This window comes from Mesocricetus auratus, unplaced genomic scaffold (assembly GCF_017639785.1).
Source record: "Mesocricetus auratus isolate SY011 unplaced genomic scaffold, BCM_Maur_2.0 Super-Scaffold_6730, whole genome shotgun sequence".
In the NCBI taxonomy this organism is placed as follows: domain Eukaryota; kingdom Metazoa; phylum Chordata; class Mammalia; order Rodentia; family Cricetidae; genus Mesocricetus; species Mesocricetus auratus.
In genome coordinates this window covers 105,526,504-105,553,263 of record NW_024429184.1, presented here as the reverse complement: position 1 = coordinate 105,553,263, position 26,760 = coordinate 105,526,504, and the positions used below count along the sequence as shown (strand labels likewise).

General features: G+C 35.2%; 1 protein-coding gene across 4 annotated transcripts in view; it reads left to right on the top strand.

Moving 5' to 3' along the window:
- Positions 1-26,760, top strand: part of Dmxl1 (Dmx like 1) — a 136,132-nt gene that overhangs the window by 59,690 nt on the left and 49,682 nt on the right. For 2 of the 4 annotated variants that reach the window (XM_040741834.1, XM_040741833.1), the window contains exons 19-29: positions 570-677; positions 5,049-5,218; positions 5,750-5,847; positions 7,273-7,438; positions 8,257-8,518; positions 9,835-10,913; positions 11,617-11,808; positions 15,992-16,068; positions 18,848-18,975; positions 19,501-19,731; positions 20,080-20,193. In XM_040741834.1, coding sequence (XP_040597768.1) covers positions 570-677; positions 5,049-5,218; positions 5,750-5,847; positions 7,273-7,438; positions 8,257-8,518; positions 9,835-10,913; positions 11,617-11,808; positions 15,992-16,068; positions 18,848-18,975; positions 19,501-19,731; positions 20,080-20,193 — 2,625 coding nt within the window. The remainder of the gene's footprint in view (positions 1-569; positions 678-5,048; positions 5,219-5,749; positions 5,848-7,272; positions 7,439-8,256; positions 8,519-9,834; positions 10,914-11,616; positions 11,809-15,991; positions 16,069-18,847; positions 18,976-19,500; positions 19,732-20,079; positions 20,194-26,760) is intronic. The other 2 variants (XM_040741836.1, XM_040741835.1) reach the window with 1 other exon arrangement.

Sequence of the window (26,760 nt, the reverse complement as noted above, 5' to 3'; positions counted from 1 at the left end):
GAGGGGGTTATTAGTAGATACTAATTTTTATATATGTTATGTTTATTTTAATATGTTTATTATGAGTATGTTACTGTTACTTTTAGTCATATAAAGGAAAAATCAGGAATAATTACCATACTATTAGGATAAAACTGTATCTTCCAGTATTATAGCTTATTATTGGGATGTAGATATGATTTGAATCCATTATAGGAAACATTACTGTAACATACCACAGAAAACATTAAACCCTTTAAAAATAAAAGATTCATATCAAAGGAGGTCAGATTATAAAGAATGTTAATAGATTTTAAGTCTATTCATTCTCATCTTTAGTTTTCAGTTAGAGATGCTGTCTTCCCTGTAGTATAAAAATTGTATGGAAAAATACTAGAAAATATCATAAAGTAGTAAACGTTTTACCAGTTTAAGAGTATTTTATTCTTACATATGGTATTGTGACATAGCATATTTTAAACATTTTCAGTATTTTATGCTTATAAAGTAGCTTTTAGTATTTCATTTGCTTGCAGATGTTTTAATTTTGTTTTTTTTTTTTCACACACAAACACCTTTTCTGGTTATAGGTGGAGAAACACTAGATGAATGTGGATTAAAGTTTCTTTTGGCTGTTCGACTCCATACCTTTCTTACAACTTCGCTTTCAGCCTATCGAGCTCAGCTCCTTCATCAAGGTGATTTTGATATCTATTGCAAGGAGATACCAGGAAAGAAAAAGACAGACATGTTAGGACAAAAGGAGGGAAGTAAAGGATAAGACTTATCTGTCCACAAAACTGGTAAAATTAGTGTGTATTCCTGACATAAGTAACATGAGAGTATTGCAGATATTATATTTTTATTATAATATATTATATATTTATCATATATATATATATGATAAAAGTAACAAACCTCAATGATGTTAACTTAAACCCAAATGTACATGGTCTCAGTACTCAGGAATTTGAAGGTAGGGCAAGTTAATCCATTAACTAGTCAATGCAAACAGTCACTCAGATACTTAATTTTTATAGTGAAAACATTTGAAATTTACTCTTTGTTTTATTTTTTTATTATTTTTACATTCCAACCCCAGTTCCCCCTCCCTCCCCTTGAAATTTACTCCTGATGAGTGTAAAGTTCACAGTCGTCTCTTTTAAGAAGGTAATAACCATGCTGTGCATTAGATTTCATAAGCACACCTCCTTAACCGGTATCTTCCCCACTGGCCTACTCCCATTCTGTCTTTCATTTAGCACAATGTTCTCTAGGTTCATTCATGTTTTTGAAAGTAGCAGAATTTTTTAAAGATGCTAGGGTTACATTCCATTGTGAATATATACATTTTCCTTACCTATTTACCCATTACTATATATTTTAGCTGCATTTTTAACACAGCTATTTTGAATAATGTTGCAGTAAACATTGGAAGCATTTAACTCTTCTACATACTAATTTCAAATTCTTATTGTCTGTATCTGGAAGTAGGAGTACTGAACCATATGGCAATTTTATTTTTAGTTTTATAAAGCAATACTACATAGTTTTCCATAATGCCTATGACAACTTTTATTTTTCACAAGTCAGTATCATATAATGTTTCCCTTTTCTTCAAATCCTTGGAAAGAAGAATTTTTTGATATAGTATTAAATTTTTTTTCAGATATTAACTAGTAATTCATTTCCTTCCCCTCCCTCCCTCCCTCCCTCCCTCCCTCCCCCACTCACTCCCTCCCTCCCTCCCTCCCCCACTCACTCCCTCCCTCCCTCCCTCCCCCACTCACTCCCTCCCCTTCTCCCAGGGTTTCTCTGTGTAACTACCATGGTTGTCCTAGCTTTGAGCTCACAGAGATCCACCTGCCTCTGCCTCCTGAGTACTGGCATTAGAGGCATGCACCACCACTGCCTGGCAGTGGTTTGCATTTCTTTTCTTGCCTCTGTTGCTATTATTCTTAGAGTTGGTCTTTTTATAGTGTCTCACATTTCATTGATTTTTCTTTCCTTTTTTTTTTTTTTTTTTTTTTTTGACTGGGGTAGCCATTTTTTCTATTGTGTCTTCAGTGTCTTACATTTTCTGTCCCATCTCTTGTATTCTGTTGGTCAGGTTTGCCTCTGAGATTCCTGTTTGAATTCCTAAATACTTTTATTTCCAGACTTTCCTCAGTTTGGGTTTTCTTTATTGATCCTCTTTTCACTTTTAGGTCTTGAAGTGTTTCCTCCATTTCCTCCCATTGTGTGTTTGTGTTTTCATAGAATTCTTCTAGGGTTTTAGCCATTTCTTCGAAAAAGAACCTTTATCGTAGTCAAATATTTTCAGTTATTTGTCTTGTGCTTTAGCTATGTTGCAGTTCTTAGTGTCTGCCATGGTAGGGTTGCTGTACTCTTGTGGAAATCTATTTTACCGTTTTTTTACACTGGAATCTAAGCACCTGTGTTTGGGGTAATGGAAATTCTAGATCTTGTTTTTGGTGGGTATATGTTTTGTTCCTAGAGCTCTCTATGGTTCTTAGGAGTATGTTGTATGTGGCCCTGCATTGCCTGGTAGGGAATTCTGGGATTCTGCTAGGTGTTGCCACTGGGGGGTTAAAGGTAAATTTTGTTTGTAGGTATTGACAACTGTCCCTTAAAAATGGGAATGGGTTGAGAGGAACCTAAGGGAGTCCACAGGAGGGAATAATCCATGGTGTTCCACCAGGGTATTCTTAGTCCCCTAAAAATGGGGCAGAGAGTGAGGAGAAGCCACAGCACTTAGTTTGTTTCAGAACTGGGCATGAGATAGGGGTGTTAGATTTGGAGGAGAGGAGGGAGAGTGAAGGCCTACTTCCCTGGCCTACTAGCTTCTCTGGCAAAGTTGTTTGGAGGATTTCCAGGGATTTGAAGACTGGGATAAAACAGTGAGTGGGGAAGAAAGGTTGGAGGGGAAGTTGTGTGTTCCACTGGAGATAGGAGCAGAGGTAGGGGAGACCATAGCAGGTAGTCTGCTACAGATCTGGGATGAGACTGGGGAGTTGTTTTTTGAGGAGAGCAGGGAGAGGTGAAGATCTACAGTTAGCCTACCTGCTTCCATGGCTGGTTTTTAAATCAGGTTTTTTTTTTCTTCTTCTTCTTGCTGTTGAGTTCTTTCCATGTTTTGGACTTGCAGGGAGGGTGACAATCACTATGTAACCCTGAGCTAGCCTGGGGCTCACTATGTAGACCAGGATGTCTTTGGACTCACAGAGATCCATTTGCTTCAGAATGCTGGGATTCAAGTTGTGTGCCACCACACCCTGCCTTGATATTAAATTTATTATCAGATGTACAGACTGCTACTTTCTTTTAGTCTATGGACTGTTTCTATTCTTGGTGCCTTTCATCCTTTGCTGTTGGCAGCATTTTAGTTTTATGTCCCATTTGCCTATTTTTGTTGTCTGTACTGCAATCATATCTTTGTCGAAGTCATGGACTTCAAGTTGTTTTACAGTTTCAAGTCCTATGTTTTATTTTAATTTAATTATTCTTCAGTGATTTTTTTCTTTATGGAAAGTTTCTTACCTGTCTAATTTTACTTCTTGAAGAACATCTCAATATTTTTTGAAGAGCTGATTTCCTTTCCTTTTCCTGAGGAAGTATTTCTTTAAGCCTTTAAGAATAATTAGCTGAATGTATTATTCTAGACTGGTAGATTTCCCTCCTAACCCTAAATATTTCATTTTGTTCTGTTGATAGTTTCATTTTCAAGGAGCAATAAATCTTCTTGCTCTTCCTGTGAGTAAGACTGTTTAGTGTGTGTGAGTCTGCTTTTCTCTGCATGTTTGGTGGTGGTGGTGGTAGTTACATGCAGAGTTACAGGTTGTTTCTGCCTACTTCGTGCTTTCTGAGCACCCTTGATTTTGATTAATTTCAGAATGGCCCTAGCGACTATTGTTTGAAAAATTTATTTTCCTTTTTTTCTCTATTCTCCTACTGGTAGCTCAATTATACTTAAAAAACAAAAACCACAGTTCCTGATACTCTATTTTAATTGTTTTCTTATAGTTCCAGAATTTGATTGTTTTGAGCCTACTGATGACCTCATAATGGCATTCTTTTTTCTTCAAGATTCACTTATTTATTTAGTTATTTAGTTATTTAGTTATTTATTTGTGCATGCATACAGGTGCTCTATCTACATGTACATCTTTATGCCTGAAGAGGGCATCAGATCCCACTACAGATGGTTGTGAGCCACCATGTGGTTGCTGGGAATTGAACTCCATTTCTCTGGAAGAGCAGCCAGTGCTGTTAACCTCTGAGCCATCTCTCCAGCACCATTGATGGCATTCTTAATTTACATTTTGATTTCTCCTATTTCCTTTTAGACATTTATGCCTTTCTGTCTGCTTATACTTAATCTTTTCAGTGTTTTTTTCTAACAAATATATTCTTTATACTACATGCAGTCTATCTTTAAAATAATCTTGAAAGTCAAAAGTACATTATTGTTGAGTGTTGCTATAATTTTTATAACAGATTTCTAGAGTTTATTCATTTTATTTGATAAAACTTGATGCCTGATGATTCCCCTCCTCTCAGTGCTTGCATCCACCATTTTACCCTTTTGATTCTGTGACTTTGGTTCTTTGAGATAAATCTTGTCTTGTAAACAGTCATTTATTTCATCAGTAATATTAAATAAAATGTAGAGTGAAGACAGAATAGAAGCTGAACATTATTATAATTTTAAGTGGCCACAGAGAGGATAATTTAAGAAAGTTCTTAAATTATAAATACAGATGGGTACCTAGTGACAGATGTCTCCTTAAAATCCTTTACACTTTCACTTACGTTATTTCTAAGATTTTACTCTTTCATCAGTTATGGTAAAAGGACTCTGCAAAGTTAAAGAATGTCATTTTACTCTGTATTTTAAGCACCCGGATTGTCTTTATTGATGTATACAGTTCATTGACATTAACTGAGGTTATTTGGAGCTAATTTATGTAAATAATTAAAAACCTAAAACCATTTTTATGTTTATTGGACAAAATAGATACATTTTTGATAATCATTGTTCATAAGTGTCATTTTCAACATTTCTTCAGGCCTCTCTACTGGTCATTTTGCATGGGCATTTCACTCGGTAGCAGAAGAGGAATTGCTGAACATGTTGCCAGCCATGCAGAAAGATGATCCTACTTGGGCTGAACTGAGAGCAATGGGTGTGGGCTGGTGGGTTCGAAATTCTCGCATCTTGCGCAAATGCATAGAAAAAGTAAGTTTTTATTGGGGTATAAAAATAAAATAGTATATTTTGAATATTTGTTTAATGGCATCCTGTCTCCTCTGATACTAGGTACTCCATTTTGTTTTAGTAACAGCATCATAATTTATATTTAATGATCTCAGTACATTGCTCATTCTGGCCTTGAGTATGCAGTTCTTCTGTCTCAAACTCTTGAGTTATTGTGATTCGAGACCTTTGCCACTAGGCCTATATATGTTTAGTTTTAGCTAACAAATTTATTTACTAGTATACATCTGAATTTCTGAAGTATTTGTTGAGAAAAGTACAGCAGTTTAGGATGGTTTCTACAGCCCTGTCACCTCGTCTGTGTACACTCTGCTGCACCGAATAAATGCTTCTCTTACTAGTTATGTATATATGCATGTGCTTACTTATGTGTTTATGCTTATTTAAATTTTCACATAGAAATAGCATGTACTGATCTTGTATATAAGAGAAATTATTTGTTCACTCACAAGCTATTTCTGTAAAAGATTGACTACTATTTTCCAATTGTAGGTAGCCAAAGCAGCCTTTCATAGGAATAATGATCCCTTAGATGCTGCAATTTTCTACCTTGCAATGAAAAAAAAGGCTGTGATTTGGGGATTATATCGGTAAGTAAAAGACTGCTTCAGAGCTAAAAGTCATTTTTAATTAAGATTAAATGCATGAAGTAAAACATGTTTTTATTGAATATGTTCTTAGTTGCTTTTTTGTGCTAAAGGAGATTCTTGATAGGGAAAAAGATTACTTCTGTTCCATGTTAGAAGAAACCAGATGATGTCGCTTCAGTTTGTTTCAGCATTTATCAGTCTAAAATCGTTTGGTTGGTTGTTTGTTTTCTTATTCTAAGAACATGACCAAGAAGCAGGGAGAAAGGAAGTGGAGTAGAAAACAGAACTGTCAAGATGAATTTGCATCGGCATTGGGGAGGAGGATAAGATAGTGGAGTCTGGTCCTCTGTTATTGAAGGGCATGGGCCAGGGTGTCCCTGAAACTTACTCTTCTAGATGCTCTCATTAGTTTTCACTTGTCAACAGCACTTAGTCTTCATGATTACCATTTGTTGGAGGTTCTGTTTCAGAATGGCAACTACTGGGGAAATTTTTAGTATAAATATATGAGTTTTCTAAAAATCTAAGGTTTTTCAGGATTGTTTTCTATCAGATTCCATTGATTTTTGACTACCAAAGTCATTTCTGTGGACCATAGTTTATGTCCCACCTGGTTCTGCAGCCATTTAGTCCCAAACAAACACACTGAGGCTTATGTTAATTATAAACTGTTTGGCCAGTGGCTCAGGCTTATTGACTAGCTGTCTCTTAATTATCAACACATAACTATTAATCCATGTATTTTCCCATGGCCTTATCTTGCCAGAGAATGCCCAGGTGTCTTACCTTACCTGGTAGCTACATGGTGTCTCTCTCTGGCAACTGCTTCCTGCCTTTCCTCTTCCCATAATTCTCCTAGACTGGTAGTCCTACCTATACTTCCTGCCTGGCTATTGGCCAGTCAGCATTTATTCATCAAGCAATAAGAGAAACATGCATTCACAACATACAGAAGGACATCTTCCATCACATTTCTAAATGGGTAAAACAAAATTATTGATGGGGTTTTAATTTTATACTAGCATAAATGTTAATTTTTACATTATCTTAATGTAACTGTGTATTAGTAAAATTATTTTGAATGAATTTAAAGGTGAGATTTTTTTTAGTGATGCTAATGCAGTATGCACTTTGCAGTTTGTAAGAGAATTTTTTAAGTAACTTATGAGATTTATGTATAAAAGCAAATGCTTACCTAATCTTATTTTACTGGTAAAGATGCAGATTTATAATGGTTTATGAACTGGCAAATGTTTTGTTTTCATTGTTATAACTTTTTTTTGTAACTGAATCTTGTTCTGTAGTGCAGACTGCATTCAAATTATCCATCTTAGTCCTTGAAAATTCTAATTTTGAAGTCCCAACTGTAAAAGGGTGATTCCAAAGTAATATTTTAAAATTTTCATAAATTTTGTTCCTATATAGAGCTCAAAAAGACACCAAAATGACACAGTTTTTTGGACACAATTTTGAGGAAGAGAGGTGGCGTAAAGCAGCTTTGAAAAATGCCTTTTCTTTATTAGGCAAGCAACGGTTTGAACATTCTGCAGCTTTTTTTCTTCTAGGTGGTTGCCTCAGAGATGCAATTGAGGTAAATAATTGAACTTTCTTTCTTTGATTTTGATTTTTTGAGACAGGGTTTTTGTGTGTAGCTTTGGATCCTGTCCTTCAACTTGATCAGTAGACCAACCTGGCCTCGAACTCACAGGGATCGACCTCTGTCTGCCTGCCGAGTACTGGGATTAAAGGCATGCACCACCACTGCCCGACTGAGCTTTCTTTTTAATTAGCGTTATCGTTTCTTTAAGCAATTCATTTAAATCTTATTTTTTTTATTTTAATTTGACTAGTAGAAATAATACAAGGCAAGGTACCTAAATTAACTGATATTTCATGGTAGCTTTTACACTTTTACAAGTTAGCTGGAGTGATATTTTGCAGAAGATAAAGCAAGTTTTGTAAAATGAGTAATTCATGACTCTGCACACTAAAGTATATCTGACTCCTTTACTTAATTGATTTAAAAAATTATCTTTTTTTTTTTTTTTTTGGTTTTTCGAGACAGGGTTTCTCTGGCTTTGGAGGCTGTCCTGGAACTAGCTCTTGTAGACCTTTTTAATTTTAAAATTCTAGTCTGCTCAGGTGAATTTAGAAGAGTTGAGATATAAGAGTAAAAAAGTATAGGTTATACTGGCTAGTGTTCTCCATTTCCTGAGGTCAAATAATTTTGTAATGGAGAATAGATTTGCAGATGTTACAAATGTTAATTTACTGAAATAAGCAATATGCATGCCATAATTGCATTTATTGCTTGTAAACTTTAGAGATTAATAAATCCCTATACATTTATGGTTAAATAGGTTGAGTTTCTGTTAAAATCTGACTTTATTTATAAACGATATTTTTAAGGTATGTCTTGAGAAACTGAATGACATTCAGTTGGCTCTTGTAATAGCAAGACTCTTTGAGTCTGAATTTGATAAGTCTGCAACATACAAGTCTATTTTACGCAAAAAAGTTTTGGGAATTGGTTCTTCAATCAATGAACTCAGTTCATCGAACATAAATGCACATCGTGATCCCTTTCTTCGGAGTATAGCACATTGGATTTTAGAAGATTATAGTGCTGCTTTGGAAACATTAATAAAGCAACCATTTACAGAAGATGAAGGTAAGTTTATGCTTTCTAGATTCTAATAAAATGTTGCTAGTGTTTTCTCAGGATGTAGTCCACTGTCTGGTCTAATGTAATAATGAATAAAATTTTTGTGACTACATGGGGTTTATTCAGAAAGATATTTAATGTAGAGAACTTTAGATTTTCTATTTTTATGAAATAAATATATTAAACATAAATATTGCTAAGAGTTAATTTTAAAAACTTTGGAGAAATGGTAATAATATAAACCCAATTTTTTTTTTTTTTTTTTTTTTTTTTTTTTGGTTTTTTGAGATAGGGTTTCTCTGTGGCTTTGGAGGCTGTCCTGGAACTAGCTCTTATAGACCAGGCTGGTCTTGAACTCACAAAGATCTGCCTGTCTCTGCCTCCCGAGTGCTGGGATTAAAGATGTGTGCCACCAACGCCCAGCTTAAACCCAATTTTTAATGTTGAGTTATTACACTTAACAGTTTTATAATACTTACAGGAAAAAATATATTCAGTGTAAAGAAAGCTGACTTAAGGGATATTATAGGAGAACTTAAACTAACCATTGTTGTTTTCTTGGGATCAGCAGCATATAGATTATTTTAAATGTATCCTTTAGAACTCTTATTTCTTTCTATATTTGTGTGCGTGCGTGCATGCATGTGTGTGTGAACATGCATGTGTGCGTGCGCGTGTGTGTGTGTGTGTGTGAGTAAATTTTATATGGAGTGTCAAAGATTAAGAAATTAAGGGTAACTCCTGGATTTTTAGCTTGACCAATAGTGAATGATTTGACAGAGCATCGATTAGATCAAGAATACTTATGTAAGTAAATGACCTTTGGGCAAAGAACTGGTTGAAAAAAGCAAGTTAATCATAAGAGGTATGGTAAATAAAGGGTGGTATGCCCCAAGGGCACATCAAATAAGAAACCCCCAGGTTAAAAGTATGTGTCTTTAAATAGAAATGAAATGGGGAATTTAGGAAAGAGAAGATAGAGATGTGCAAATTAACTGCATGTAAGTGGCGTTTAAGATTGTGGGACTTGTATGAGTTTAACTCCTCAGTGGGTATGGATAGTGTTTGTGGTCAGAGAAGACATCTTACTGAAGAAGTGTATACAGGGAATGGAGAGAAAAGAGTCTATCATTATTTCCGTTTAAAATACAGTTGTAAAGTGTGTTCTTGTCTATTCAGTTACATGGATTAGTGTGGTCTATTATACTTCATCCAAAGACCTGGTCAAGTTTCCTCAAAGAGAAAGGGGATTTTCATACAGTCATAAATTCTTAGTTCACATATTGAGCTTCTCTTGACTTATAAAGTGAATTTTCTTTTAGATCAAGTCATGATGTCAGCCTGTAATCCTATAGTTTTTAATTTCTACAATTATCTAAGGACACATCCACTTTTGCTAAGACGTCATTTTGGATCATCTGACACATTTTCAACGCACATGGCTTTAACCGGAAAAAGTGGACTGGCAGGAACAATTAATCTAAGTGAAAGAAGATTATTTTTTACTACTGCGAGTGCTCACCTAAAATCTGGCTGCCCCATGTTGGCATTGGAAGTATTGTCAAAGATGCCCAAAGTTGTCAAGAAAACGAAACACTTTTGTAGAGCATCTAGTTTTTTTACTAGTAAAGATTCTTCTCCATTACAATCGGGTACAAGAGAAGATAAGTCTTCTGCTGTTGACTGGTCACAGTCAGTGATGAATGGTTTTGAATCTTCTTCAGAGGGTTCCTCAGAGAGACAGTCAAACTCCACCTTTTCTTTTGACTGGAGCCAACCAAGTATGGTATTTCAGGATGACTCTTTGGAGTTGAAATGGGATAGTGACAATGATGAAGACAATGAAGATCCTCCTATTTCAATGAAAGAAATAAAACCTTTGCCAAGAAAAACAGATAAAAAATTAGACGACTTAAGCAGTTACACAGACTCTTTAAGCACGCTAGATGAAAGTGATATTTTAAATCCATCAGAAGATATAATTGCTGTTCAACTAAAATTTAGAGCTTGTTTAAAGATTCTTACAGTGGAACTTCGTACTTTATCTACTGGCTATGAAATAGATGGTGGGAAATTGCGTTACCAACTCTACCACTGGCTTGAAAAAGAGGTAGTAGCTCTTCAGAGGACTTGTGACTTTTGCTCAGATGCAGAACAGCTGCAGACCACATTTAGTCAAAATGCAGGGGAATCTGGATTAAGTGACGATATTGATCATTTACATCACCAAACAAACGTGAAACAACACAGAGAAAGTTTCCAGGAAAAAAGACAGTGGCTCTTGAAGTATCAGTCACTCTTGAGAATGTTTCTTAGTTACTGCATACTTCATGGCTCTCATGGTGGGGGTCTTGCATCTGTGAGAATGGAATTAATTTTGCTTTTACAAGAATCTCAGCAGGTATGTAACATTTTTCTTTTGTTTTCAAGGCAAGGTGTCTTCGTGTAACTCTAGCTAGTCTATAACTCCCTATGTAGACCAGACTGACCTTGACCTCACAGAGATCCTCCTGCCTCTGCCTGTATCTCCCAAGTGCTGCACTTAAAGGCATGTGCCCTCACACTGGCAGGTACATAGCTTTAATCAGTCAAACATAGAGCTTATGCAGGAAAGGAGAGGAAGTAATATAATTATGTTAAAATTTTAAAGCTTTATTTAAAGAAAAAGATATTGTATGTCTGAAGTAGCTTTTGGGGTTGTGTTTTTGGTTTTAAATGCTAATACGTGATCTTCTTTGTTACAGTTGCCTCAAGGAATGAATCTTTATGTGTAGTCATAATAGGAATTGGAGGAGCTATGTACATTGCAATTGCTGAACAGATCTTGTCAGATGTTATGATTTGCTTAATTTGTGTGAACACAGTCTTATTAATGCCTTCTGAGATGATGAGCTTTACTTTATGGAGGAGTGTTAAGTGTATTACCATTTTAGATAAAGCTGTAGAAACATTTACCTCCTCAGGTCATAATGACTTCAGGTGTATGTACTCTGAATGCTTTTTTATTTTTAATTTTGAAGCTACTTGAAAGATTCCCTGAATTACTAAGGAGTAGATTATAACTAAAAATAGTTGTTTAACTTGTTTTCCTCTTTATTTTTAAGGAAACAACAGAACCAATATTTCCTAGCCCTCTGTCAGAACAAACTTCAGTGCCTCTTCTCTTTGCTTGTACAGCCAGTGCCAAAACAGTAGTTGCCAATCCATTATTGCACCTTAGTAATCTTACACATGATATTCTACATGCCATAATAAATTTTGATTCACCACCTCATCCTGACAGCCAAAGCAATAAAGTAAGTATGCTTCATTTCCAGCTTTTCTGTTGCCAGTGTGTATTTCTTAGATAAAATGATGGATTTGATGTCATTTTTGCACATGTATAAATGTTCAATTGTAATTTCCACATACACTCTCTGTTAGACCTCTCCTCTCCTTATGTCCTCATTTCTTCTCTCCCTGATTTCCTCTTTCCCCAAATAGGCTTCCTTCTACATTCAAGCATTTGTTTTCCTGAATCTGGTTTATTTTGCTTCTTATGAGTATTTTCAGTTTGATTTTTAAGCTTTTAATTTACTTACACAGAATGATAAGATGAAGATATATTAATCTTTTCTAATAAAACAAATTAAAACACCAGACTAGACACAGTATCTATTGTATTAACAGTTGCCACTTAAGGAATCTGGTTATAGGCCAGACTTACTGTGTTACATCTTATAGGATACTTGAGCTCTTTGTCAGTTCAGTGTGTCAATTGTTTAATCTTCATCACCTTCATTAAGATTAATGGAGAGATGACTTAGTTGTTAAAGACACTTAGTACCTGAAAACCTGCATTGGATGCTTTGTGTACATGGCTGAAGAAGAAAACAGATTACTGCAAGTTGTCGAAGTTGTTCTTGGCCTCTATATCCACACCAAGAAACACACAAAACACAATTAATAACACACACATATATTTAGAAGCAATAAGTATATATATATATATATATACATATTAGTGATTCCTTAACCTTTTTACTGAGTTAAAAATTGTGTGTATGTGTATGAGTTCGCACGTGCCACTGCACACATGGAGGTCAGTCAGTTCTTTCTACCATATGAGTTCTGCAAATCTAACTCATGTCATCAGGTTTAGTGACGGGTGCAACTCATGGAGCCATCTCTCTGACCCTTCTTAAGTTTATAAAGGATAGAATGTTCTCAATGGGTGGAATACTATATTTTTTAAAGGATAGAAGCTTAATATTTTGGTGTAAAAGCACTAACAGTTAACTGAATTATTCCCTTGACAATACTAAGGTAGACAATTTAAAAATAATGTCGAGTATATTGTTACCTTTCCTCTGAAGGGGAGCAGAATTATCTGCTTAAAAGTTTGAATTCCTAAGTTTGTTCCAGATTTATTGAATCATCTGTGAGAGAGGCTCAGGAATAGATTTGTTACTAAAAAACTTGGAACTTCTTTAAAATATTCTAATCATACGATAGTTAATTTAATTGATCACACAATCTTATCCATCTCACTGTACGTTATCTCCCATTGAAACTACAATTCATCTTTCTTGAGATTCTTTTAATGACGTGTAATTGGCAGTTTTAGTATATCCCTCGGGATGTTTTTCTGACATCGTCTTAAGATTCCTGCTACCTCCCAGGTTACAGTACAATACTAGTTTGATTTTCTACTTTCCTGATAGTAGACTCTCCTTCCACAATTTTACCCTCTTTTGTATGCTTAACTTTTACAGTTTATTAAGTTTCCCCCTCACTTCTTTTCCTGTATTACTTTATAGTAGAAACCCCTAAAGCACATACTATGTAATTTGAAAATTGATTTCCTGAAAACTGCTCATTTTCAACAAACCACATTCCTTATTTAATTCTGTTACTTTATTTTATTACACTTATATATTTTATTGTATTGCATGCGTGCGTGCATACTTGAATGCTAACTTACGTGTTAGAGGACAACTCTTGGGAATCACTTCTCTTCTATGTGGGCCCCAGGGAGCAAACTCTGGTTTGTTGGAAAATCCTTTTTCTTTCTGGCCTGTTAGCATTAATTATAGGAATCTATGCAGTATCATATTAGCTTTGCCTTCTTAAATACCTGTTGCTGCTTAAGAACTGTCCTGAAATATGACTGGTTTTAATTTCATTCCATCAGTTGATTTGTCATTTCTTTTTTTGAGCCAACTTGACTATTCTCTGAACTCATTCATTCATTCTTGATCCTTCTGGTGTATAACTAGATTCTAGGTGATACAGCCCCATTTATTTTCTTGTGACTGACAGATTTGACTTTATGTGTCTTATATCCTCCAGCAGGCAAGCCAAATGCATTAAACTGGTCTCTTCAGAGAAGTAGAACCAATAGGATATATGAAGAGTGTAATGGAATAGGAAAGGAGAAAGAGGAAAGAAATTGTTTATAAGTAACTGGCATATTTGACTATCTTAGTTACTAGTCATTGTAGTGATAGCTTATAAAAGAAAAGCATTAGATCGGGGGCTTGATTACCGTTTCAGAGTGTTAGTCTATGATCATTGTGATGTGAACTGTGGTGGAAGGCAGGCATGGGGCTGGAGCAGTAGCTGAGAGTTTATATCCTGATCTATAAGCAGGAAGCAGAGAAAGACAGGGGTTGGCATGGGTCTTTGAAACCTCAAAGCACACCCCAGTAACAAACTTCCTCCAACAAGACCTCCTAATCCTTCTGTAACAGTCCACCAACTGCGAAACAAAATTCCAAATATATTAGCCTGCAGGAGTCATTCTCACCTAAGCCACCACAGTCAGTGACTGTTATGACTAACCCTGCTCAAGCATTTCCACTTAGTAAACTGGTGAATAGAAGAACTGACCTTACAGTTCCAGTCCAGGTTCAAGGCTTAGGGAGTAAGTTCTATTCTAAAGGTAAACAGCTTGATATCCAGTGAAGAGCTCATATTTCAGTTAGACCCTGAAGATGGAGAAGGGAGGGCGATGACAAAACAGTAAGTGTTGCTTCTTACCCTTTCTTCCTGTTAGATCTCCCAGTCAATTGGCAAATGAGAGGTCAATCTGTTTTAATCAGACTACTTATTTCAGATATTCTTGTCTTTTAGAAATACCCTTGAGAATCACACAGAGTAATGTTTATCCAAGTGTTTGTATACCTCATAGCCCAGTAACACTTGGTTTCTCTTTGTTACACATAAAGTTCAGGGATTTAACAGTAACAAGAGTAGAATTGCCTTTTAAGTTGTAAGCTCAGGGTTCACATATTTCTTCTGTTCATGGGTCAAATCACAGACCAGTGAATAGAGAAATAGATGGAAATCCTATATTGGAGAGATATTACCAGTTATTGTTGTCATATTTGCATTCTGCTAGCTTCATTATATGATATTTTTAACCACACGTCTTATTGACAGTTGAAACCCAAAAAGCAAGTAGACTTTTATCTTCATTATTCATTTTATCTACATGAAAGACTTAACCCTTCATAATCAGATAATCTTTTATATTCTAACCTGCTTTCTTCTGCCTTAATCTTCTTCATCCTGGCTTCTATTATTATAGCTTTTGTCATAGCAGGTTAGAATCCTTTGTTCCTTCAAATAGTTATTTGCCTTCACTGCCAAATGCAAATAGACTAGACATTGTTGATGTTTTTATTCCCTTTATATATTGTATATAGTTACTGTACTTTTTATATATAGTTTTTCTTATATTAGTTATAGTCTTCCTTTTTGTATTAGACAAAAAAAGGGGAAATGTGATATTTTGTTTATGATCTAACAAATAAAGCTTGCTTGAAGATCAGAGTGCAAAGCTAGCCACACTAGTCAGCCATAGAGGCCAGGAGGTGGTCGAGGTGCACACCTTTAATCCCAGCACTAGACAGGAATATAAGACAGGAGGAGACAGGAGTCAGTCAGTCTGCAGTCACTAAGGACAGGATAGCCCTTTTAATCTGAGCCTAGGTAAGAACTCTCTAGTGGTTGGCTGCTTTGCTTTTCGGGTCTTCAATTTGAACCCCAATATCTGTCTTTGGGTTCTTATTATTCATACTACAACTGCCTTTCTTATTTTTCCTTTCTCTAAAGTTTCATTCTCGGACGACTATATTGAATGCTAGCATTTTCTTCAGTGACCTGTCATAAGTGAACTGTCATTCATTACAACTACTTATTCATATTTTGTTTAAGAAAAGGCAAACTGTGTTTTGAGGGGTTTGATATTGTTCTGAGTAGTTCATACTTCTCCCCTTTGTTATGGAGAAATTTGGTAATAGTGTGGTTTGTAATATCTGCTTGAGAATTCTGTCCTTTAACATTTCTATACAGTGACTTCTGTGAGTATAAACTGTTCTTAGGGGGACAAAAAGAAGAAATTAACCTACAGAAGCAAAGGACTTTTCATTTCCTTTCTGGCCAAATTACAACTAAAAAATTCTACTTAAAGTAATTGTGTATTTTTTTTTTCAGGTATATGTAATGCATACTTTAGCAGCTTCACTTTCTGCTTGTATTTATCAGTGCCTTTGTGGTAGTCATAACTACAGGTAAATACCTTCTTGTAGAATTTAAGATCACTTTCAGTAAACAGTGAGACTTCCTATCTATACATTATTAATTCAAAACCATGCATAACACTGCCTTCAGTAATGCACAAAGCACATGACTGAGATGTTGAATATTTTTTCATCTATGAAATTTCAGTTTATACCTTTATGACAAAGGACACTTGTCACTTACTTAGCTGCTTATAATTGATCACTACCATCATGTTAAGTACTGTATAGATACTGAGAAACTAAAAATAAGTAAAATTATCTTTGCTTAAGATCACTTTGGTTAAAAACAGGTAGATGAATGGATGATAATATAACATACTTGAATGATAAGTTCTATAATTGGTATATAACCAAGATCTTGAGGCACATAGGCAAAGGAGTGACTAAAATGGAATTGAGAAATTTTTACAGATTTCCTATTTAGGAATTTTCTCTTCAAATCCTATATTCAGTATAATTTGTTAAAATTCTAAACAGTGACATTCTAGTATGTAGCTTTAGTTCTTTGAAATACTCTGAAATTATTTCTCTAAGCATTACCTGTCTTCTATTTCTTACTCTTTGAGACAGATACTGAAACTCTACGTCCATTTTTTTTTAACTTCATGCATTCTTTTATCTGTTGGTTTCATTTCCAGGCAAATCCCCATTTTATTTTCTATATCTTGGTGCATTCTTCTGCAATATATACTATTTTCTCTCTAGCTGGAGTTTACATTTTAGAAATTTTTTGCCCTTTTCTTTTTATTGAAGATATATTCTTTTTCATAAAATATATACTGATTATAGTTTCCTCACTCTCCTTTCAGTTCCACCCCACCTCACCTCCATCCAGATCAACTTCCTTTCTGTCTCATTAGAAAAGTACAGGCTTCTAAAAGATAAAACAAAACATCGCAAAATAAAATACAAGAAAGTCTTTTTTCATTTTAAGACTGCAAATTGGTTTTTAAATTCATACATGTTGGTTGTTCATATTTATGCATTACAGTTTGTATCACAATGTATACAATGTCTGGTGATCAAAACTGGATAGTGAGGTGTTTATTATTCTTTGTGATAAGATTCAAGACCCTGTCATAGGTATTGTGAAATAGCATAGTATTAACAGTAGCCATTGTGCTGTACTATAGAACATGAGACACTATTCTATCTAACTGAAGTTCTGATTTTGTTACACAGTTTCTCTGCTTTGCCCTCCTTTCCTTAGTTTCTGGGAAGCATTATTCTACTCAACTGCTTCCATGAGATAACTTTTATAGAATCTGTATGTGTGAGATAAATGGCAGTATTTTTTCCCCCTGTGCTTATCTTGTTTCATTTAATATGATGTCCTTAAGATCCATCCATTTTGCCACAAATGAAGGGTTAATGATTGTGTCTTTAATTTTTAATTCAAGTTGATTAAAAGCCAGGTCATAGATAGCTCTTGCCTGGAGTGTTTTGTCAACACCAGGTCTGTGGGTGATAAGAGCAGAGGGAACTCTCTGTTGTTTTTTGTTTAAGTCCTGTCCCTACTTCCAGGTAGTAGCACTTCCTGGTACCTGTTAACTGAGCATGAGGTGTCTAATCCCCCCACTGCCCTCCACACACAAAATAACATAAACCCTATACCTAAGGCTCAGGGAAATCATGAAAGAGGAGGGAGGAAGATTTTAGAGTAGAGAACCAGGATTCCTGCTTCAAGGTAATGGCTTCTAGACATGGAAAATAAACAAGAGCCATGAACTCTCTGCAGTGTGGTTGCCTAAACATCATAGAGAGGGGAAATTTCTTATGACCCCACCAGTAGATTTAGAGCTAATAAGCAGTCAATGGCTGCTGAGATAGGGAGAATGAATGAGTTTTCTCCAGGGAACAGATCTCTTGATGGGTTACCAGTACCAACTGATCAGCCACATGAACAGTTAGGCATTTCTAAATGGACTCAGTAGGTTGTATGTGTGTACTTTCTCTCTCTGTGCCTCTCCCTCCCTCCCTTTCTCACTCCCTCTCTCTTTCCCTCCCTCTCTTCCTCTCCCCCCTCTCTCACATACACACACACACATACACATAGCAATAGTAAGTCAAGAATTTGAAAAAGAACAAGAGGGACACAAGAAGAGTTGAGTGAGAAGAGGAATGAATAATGATGTAAGCAATATTCATGAAAGAAGTCTCAAAACACTAGTTTAAAAAAAAGAGTGTAGTTGTGAAGAACTTTAAGAGTTACAGACTACCCATTTCCTTATATTCACAAGAAGATAGATACCTACCCAAGTTTGTAATGAAGTGACTCCATAGCTGAATGTGTCATAGCTTTTCCTACCTACTTGATACACATATTTTTCAATTATCTAGTGGCTGGGAGTTCTCAACTAGTTTCTGTCTTTCTTTCAGAGGGAATCAATCCATTGATAGATGTTTATGTTACATCTATGAGTGGAGGGAAACTGAGCCTATACCCACTTCATTTTCAATCAAATAGCTTTGTTTTAAAGTCATACATATAAGATTGCTTCTTGTGGCCCTAAATAGTGTGTTTTTAAATGTATTCTTCATATTTCATTACATAAATTTACTAGACACTTGTAAAATTTGTTTTAGCTTAGAATATTTATATTTACACTTTAAAGGATATTGTATTAATATAATAGAGCACCATAGAACATGTAACTTACAAGTAACAAAACAAAAACTTCTATTTAAGGTAATTTAGAAATTGTGTAAGAATGAGAATATTACATATGGGATTTACCTTAGGTTTAAATATTGTTTCCTTTCTTAGTTCATTTCAAACAAATCAGTTCACTGGAATGGTGTATCAGACAGTACTGCTTGCCCATCGGCATTCTTTGAGAACAGGAAGTTTAGATGAATCAGTAACTCCCAACACATCACCAGCTCAATGGCCAGGTATAAATAATTTACATATATGAGTTATTTTTTTTAACCTTGTTTGAAATGTTAAATGATAAAAAGTAGATTTGGCTTAGTTTACTATTTGATGATCATTGCTAAATATTGCTAGATTCAATGCAAATTCTTTGGTTACATTTTAATTTAGTCACAAAACTCTCTTGTTACACAAGACATTAGCAAATAAATATTTCCTTGATCACTGTATTAAAGTAGCTCATTATGTTAAATTGTTTCTTAAACAATTTAAAATATTTTATCAAAATATTTGGTATTAACATTTTAACTGTGAGATTTGACACAAGATTTAATATTCAGTTTATCTAAATTGCACAAGTATTTTAACAATTGCTCGTAAACTATAGTAACCTATTGGTTATGAATCCATGTGGAGGGGAGAGAATATTTAATGCTGATTAAATTTTTTAAAAAGTAGAAAATGTGTTTAATTTTTAACTTTAAAAGATTTTTTTATTGTTGTTGTTAATGGCAGGCTTTATTTGTTTGTTTGTTTGGTCCTAGGGATAAGTTGTCTAATTCAGCTTTTGAATTCTTCTGGTGAAGAAGCCCAGTCAGGACTTACAGTCTTGCTTTGTGAAATCCTCACTGCAGTGTATCTTAGCCTGTTCATTCATGGACTGGCAACACATTCTAGTAATGAACTATTTCGGATTGTAGCCCACCCCCTAAATGAAAATATGTGGTCTGCAGTATTTGGTGGAGGAGTGCAGACACACTCAAAGGCCTCATCTGGTGAGTCTTTACTGCCTTTTCCCTCCTCCCCCTTCTTTCTTCTTCCTCTCATTTCTTATAAAGCTGAAGATTTATTCATCTGGATAACTATTGACTGTAATTGTGTTTGATTTTGTGTCAGAAAACTCTTGTAATACAAGACCATCAACAAAGAATACTGTGGTAGAAAATGAAGTGCTTAAGCTTCTGGTGCGGTTTTCAGTCTAAGCATCTCCTGCACCAACGATTAGACTATTTAATGAACTTGAATTTGTCTCAGTATTAAAATCTTCGTTTCTTTTGAAATACACTGTCACTTTGGGTTTTGTTCTATTCCAAATACAGATTTTTCTCTTCTTTCTTTGGCAGGAAGGCACTTTGCTATGCCTAGCCCTCACCAGGTAGTGGTATTCTCCATGGAATGTGTGGGCTTTTCCAAAGCTCTTTCAGCCATCAGTTCTCATAGCCCTCCCACTCTTGCAGGCAAGATCTTAGCTTTAGAAATAGGCTTTTACAATTTAGCTTGCTTTGTGTTGTTGTTGAAGCATTGCATAGAATGGGATAGTTTGTTTTGTTTGGCATTTAAGAAAAAATGACAAATTTCTTTTACTCAAGCCATAGTTTTGATTTAAAACAATGATTAGCATTTTACAAAACTCTATCTGCTATTCCATTGTAGTTTCAAATACTTGGCTTTGGATATTTTCTGTTCCTAAATTTTAACATTTCTGAGTGCACAAAACCAAAAGAAAAAGGTTGCTAGTGCTGATCATAGAAAATCACGGTATGGCTTGAAATGACTGAGAAAGCATTTCCCAGGAGGCTGCTTTATTATTTGCATATTATGATTGGCTATTAGAGTTTTTGGATTTCTAAGTGTTTTTAATACTATGGAAAATAAATAGCTTTAAGTAATTGTATCCTTTCATTACTGATGTTAAAACTACATTTATTATATTTAAATAGAATTAAAACAACCCACCTTTTCAACTTGAAAATAATTTTCATGATGCTTTCTAAACTTTCTCTTTTTCTGATTTATTAACATACATTATAATATTGGTTTTCTAGTTTTGTGGATTACCTGGATAAGATTTAGGGCTTAATTTATACTGGAAAGCTGACTATCACTGCCCGGCATCACAATGGTTTTTAAAGTTACTTCCCATGATATATTTTCTATCAATTAAAAAAAATGACTATGAAATTCACCTTGACTGTATTTTTCATATATCTGAATTCAAGAAAAAATTTTCGACCTTAACATACATTAGATTCAAAGGTCATGGAGTTTGTGATTAAATTAATAATTGGTAAATTAATTTTTGCTCAATTTTTAATACTTTTAAAATATTATTTAAGACGTAATTTTTTAAATTTATTATTTAAATTTAAATATTATGGGATAAGTTTTGCTAAGCAATGTTCATATATGGTTCAAGATACAAGGTATAGTATTAGCCTGATCTTAGCTTCAACTTTCTTTTGCTTTGATGCAAAAATTGAGCGCAGAACCATGTGCATGTTAGGCAAGCTTCTGCCGCTGAGCCAAATCGCTAGCCCCAGTTCCACGTGTTTGTGCTGAGCACAGATAAATCTGAAGAGCCTTACTCAAAGGTCAGGTTGATTCTTATTTAAACACTACAATCTATTGCTGGTATAGTTGTAAGGATCTTAATAAATGATAATCCTAAACATTTTCTCCAATAATAAAACATAATCAAATAGCCAGAAATTATCTCTATGTTTACCCATTTGGATTGGGGACAGGTTAGCCAAATAAAATAATGAAAACACCGTTATCTTGTGGTAAGGCTAAATGTAAACACATCCAACTTAGGCTCATCTGTCTTTGAGAACTCAGAAACTGTTCTGGATATAGTCACGGAAGACATACCAAGTGCACTTACAGGAACTATGAGCGATGTGATTTACAGGGACTATAAATTGCATCATTTATCAGTTGATGAAGAGGAAAGGCTTTTGGTTCCAACACTAATGTAGTTTGAAAGGGAACAGGAAGAAAAAGAGAAGTCAAGGGAAAGAGAGGAGTGAGAGACTGAATGAAGAGCGGCAAGTAGTGAGTAACAGAGTATTGGTGGTCAGAAGCAGCAAGTCCTGTGAAGCAAATAATCTGAAAGGCAGGAGAAGAGTCTGAGGACCAGAAAACAGTCAGGGTAAAATACCAGAATGATGGCTGGTAGTGTGAAATGAAACTGAAGACTTGGTTTTTTAGACACATTATTGTATTCTTAAAGCACACCAATACAGCACGGAAGTCATGCAATTTTAGGTGTAGATAAGGAATTTCTTTTCCTGTTGCTATGATAAAATACCCTGATACAAGCAACTTAAGAAAATGTTTATTTTAGGTAGTAGTTCAAGGTATAGTTGTCATGGCATAAAGTCATGGCAAGAGGAACTTGGAGCTGCTGGTCTTTTCATATCTGCACTTAGGAGACAAAAAACTTACATAATCCAGTATCCCAGCCAGGAGGTGACACTACCCATAATAGCAACTCAGTCAATGCGAGGTTATCCTCACAAGTGTGCCCAAAGACCCATCTTTGGGTGATTCCAGATGCTGTCAAGTTGACAGCATTAACATCACAGGGATAAAAGAAGGTGTTTCAGAAAGTTGATGTAAATTAAGTCCGCATTAAAATATGTGTATTTTAAGTTTTTAAATTTAGCCAAATGAAAATTGAGTAGTCTAGAGTATTTTGTTTTCCTAACAAATCAGTATCCAAGTACTGTGTACTGAAAATGAAGTACTTATTTGGAACCCCTAAATACATGTTCTCTAAGAAGTGTTTTCAGATTTAGTGCTAGGAAAGACATTTGAAAGTTGGTAATTGTGTTTCTTACTCTGGTATAAATTCATGTCTTAAGTGTTTTGAAATAATTTTCTTATGAACTAAAGTTTTTTTCTGCATGTCTCATATACTTTGTTGTAATCATTTTCCTGATTATTACTCTTTGTTTTTTGTCACTGTGCTAAAACACTCTGACCAAAAGAAACTTGGGGCAGGAAGGGTTTGTTTGGCATGCCCATCAGGAACCTGGAGGCAATATCCATGGAGGAACTCTGCTTCCTAGATGTTCCCTGGCTCATGTTCGGCTAGCTAGCTTTCCTATGTAGCCCCCTGTGGCCACCTGACTAAGAGTGATAGCTGAGAATTCTAGCCAAAAAGTTAATAATAGAAATAAATGTTAATGAAATTTCTTTGTGAATTCTGCATCACATGAAAATTTTAATATTTATAATTGTAGTAATTATATATGTTCATGGTGTTTTTATTTTGTAATAATTGTTAAAGTTGAAAATTAGCAAGAACAATTTTTAAAAATTATTCTTTCTGCAAACAGTTAGAAATCCATACTTTTGCTTCTTGCATTGTAATTTTTAGAATTTTGCGTCTTGTGAGAAAATTTGCTATAAAACTTTTGAATTCAGTCTTCTCTTAATAAGCTTACAGAAAATTTTATCTTCTAATTGTAGAATCAAATATAAAATGACTATTTTACTTGTGGTAAGCATGTCATTTTTTATGAAACTGCTAGTGATAGATATTTCAAAGACATTTAAAATTATCTCTGGTCTTTTGTTATTTATGCTAACTATAGATCAGAAAGTCAAAATTGGTATATGTAGAACTTGTAAGAAAGTTCAGTGCTTCATTAGTGACTGTTACATGCTGTTACAATCATCACTTTAGCAGAGTAACACTTTTTACCAGAAGAGGCAAGTACATGTAACATAAACGTCAGTGACTAAACATGATTGAGCACAGCAAACACTCATCGATAGTAACCGATTGCTAAGAACTTCTAAAAGATGGCCAACCATGAAAACACTCACTTTAGAGGGAAATGAATTCATGTTTGTTAGTCTTAGGTTTTTAGTGAGGGCCCTGTCATATCAGGTTTCCCTTTATGTTTAAGTACCACTTACTTTTGTGAGAATAGGCCATGATAAGAAGCCTTCCAGGACAGCTTGAAAGAAATGTAAAAGTATATTTTTACAGATAATCTTTTATTTCATTATGAAGGCTGGTTGATATACAAAGCTAGAAGCCATAAAAAAAAGTAGTGCATCATTGTCTGACCTAGATAACCTCATTCAGTGGGTAATGATGTTTAATAAGGCTATTAAATCTAATCATATTGCCTTTCTGTAGACTTTTTTCCGGACATTTTTGGCTGTTTCAAGTCCTGCAACAAAACTGGTTGTATATATTTCCAAACTGTGGCATGTGTAATAATTTAGAGTTACTGTTGCAGTACACTGGTCGTAGATCTTGTGTCTATAAAATGCTGCCTACAGAACATGCATGAGTCACCAGCCCTAGCCCTGTGTGCTCATGTGCGCATAGCACTAAGGCTTCTTTTTGTCCTCCTCCAGCCACTTTCCCTCCACCTCTCCTCTTTCTTTTCCTCTCTTCCTACCCGTGTCTCAGTGCCCCCCTTCTTATTTTCTGTCTCTTTTCCCTGCTTTTTCTTCTCTTCAGTTCTTCCCTTTTCTTCTCTCCCCTTATCTTACTGAAAAAGTCTAAATAGCAGCTTTGGTATTTTCTTGCTATACTTCAACTAATTTGGAATCTTCTTTGGTATAGAATTTGGAGAAAAAAATAGCTACTTCCATTCAAATATTTATAATTTTTTAAAAGACAGTGTCTTGCTATATAGTCCTGACAGGCATGGAATTCATTTGTAGATCATGCTGGCCTTAAACTCAGAGATCTGCTTGCCTCTGCCTCTAAAGATCTGGAACTAAAGCTGTATGTCACTATATCTAGTTCGTGAATTTATTTTTATGAATACTTAAAGAAAAAATACACAGTGTATGAGGTAATGATTCTCAGAGGAACTTGAGAGTTAAGCGTTGTTATATCAGCATAGGATCATGTCCGTTTTTGAAAATTATCAATCTTATTTAAGAAAAAACTTAACTCATTGCTTCCTTATTATTTTCAATTTTGGACTCTGAAGTTTTATTTGTAGATTTCAGGTAGGTTTATACCTAAAGTACTCTTCATGGTATGCATTCCTCTAAGAGACTTAGCCTGAATTTTCTTGCTAAAACCAGAAATGGATTTGGAGTTTATTTTTTATTAAAGTGAAATCCCTTTTCTTTTCCATTCAGCATAAACTTTTTTAACTCATTAGTTAAGTAATTTGCCCTTTCCCCTGCATTTTGGAGCTAAGTTTTAACATCCCCCATTATTAATTTTATGTACTCTCTGACATTCTCTGTAGAAACCCCAAAGATAAGTGGACTTTCAGTAGGAGAGTTGAAAATGAAAGTGTTCTGCTGATTGTATTAAGATCTTAAAGAAGTAGTGTTTAAAGCTAGTTACAAAATACTAGTTTTGTGATTTCTGCTTTAAAATGGTAAGCTAGGGATGGAGAGTTAGCACAGTCAATAAAGTGCTTGCTGTACAAATGGAAAGACTTGGTTCAGTCTCTAGAACCCACATAAAAAGCCAAGCATATTGGCACATGCCTGTTACCCAGCACTGGGGAAGGGGAGGTGAGGACTGGTAGATCCTGGGGGCTTACAAGCCAGTTAGCTAAACTGTTGGTGATTCCAGGCTGGTGGCAGACACTGATTCACATAACAAGGTAGGTGACATTATTGAGAAATGACACTTGAAACTGGCTTCCACATGCATGTGCAAATATGTGCATACATCCCATGCATAACTGCCACACAAGTACATACATACACACACAAAAACGGAAAATGGTTTAATAAATGTTAAGCAAACTTCTTAACTTTTGATATATTATTTTTATTACTATATTATACCTGTTACCTAAGTCCATTTTCATGCATGTATACAATGCACTTGGAGCGTATTCAGTCCCCCTCATACGTATTATCCTTCCCCCTCTCACTTCTGCCCCTTGGTTGGTTTGTTATCATAATATCTTCATAGTAGACAATCTGGTAATACAGGAAAACTTAGAGAAAGCAGTGTTTCCTTTCTTATTTCTCTAATTTCTCATTCCCATGACTTAGGAGTAACCTCATACACGTTTCTTCATTTCTGTTTGATTTCTTTTGAGAATGACTTTGACATTTCTAAATGTCCATAGTACAGAATGTCAGAATGTGCTTCAAGATTTTCAAGGAAATGAAGGGATATTTTTCTGTATAATCTGTTTTGACATGCATACCTCAAAGCAAATAAGAGTTATGTTTTTAAAATTTATGGTATTTTTGATTGTATCAGGCTTTTCCTCCATGCATACCTTTGCTGGTTTTTGTTTGTTTTTGTGTTTTGTTTTTGTTTTTTTTTTTGTTTTTCTTTTTTGAGACAGGGTTTCTCTGTATTTCTCTGTAACTCGCTCTGTAGACCACGCTGGCCTCGAACTCACAGAGATCTGCCTACTTCTGCCTCCTGAGTAGTGGGATTAAAGGTGTGTGCCACCAACGAACTCCCGGCTTTTTTTTTCTTATAAATTAAATTTATTCATTTATTTTACATCCTAACTGCAGTTTCCCTTCTCTCCTCTCCTCTTCTATTCTCCTCTGCCCATCCCCCTACTGACTCCTCTGTTTCTGTTCAGAAAGGGGCAGGCCTCCCGTGGGTATGAGCATAGCATGGCATATCAAGTTGAGGTAGGACTGAGCTCCTCACCTTACATTAAGACTGGTCAAGGCGCCTGGAGGTGGTGGCACACGCCTTTAATCCCAGCAGGTGGATCTCTGTGAGTTCGAGGCCAGGCTGGACCGACAGCCTCCAAAACAATACAGAGAAACCCTGTCTTGTAAAGCCAAAAAAAAAAAAAAAAAAAAAAAAAAAAGACTGGTCAAGGCAAGGCAGTATAAAGAATAGGTTCCCAAAAGCCAGCCAAAGCATTAGGGACAGCCTCTGCTCCCATTGTTAGTAATCCCAAGTAGACCATGCTACACAACTGTCACTCATATGTAGAGGGCCTACTTTGGTTCCATGTAGGATCCTTAGCTATTGGTTCAGAATCAGTGATCTTCTGTGAGCCCAGGTTAGTTGTTTCTGTGGGTTCCCTTGTAACATCCTTGAA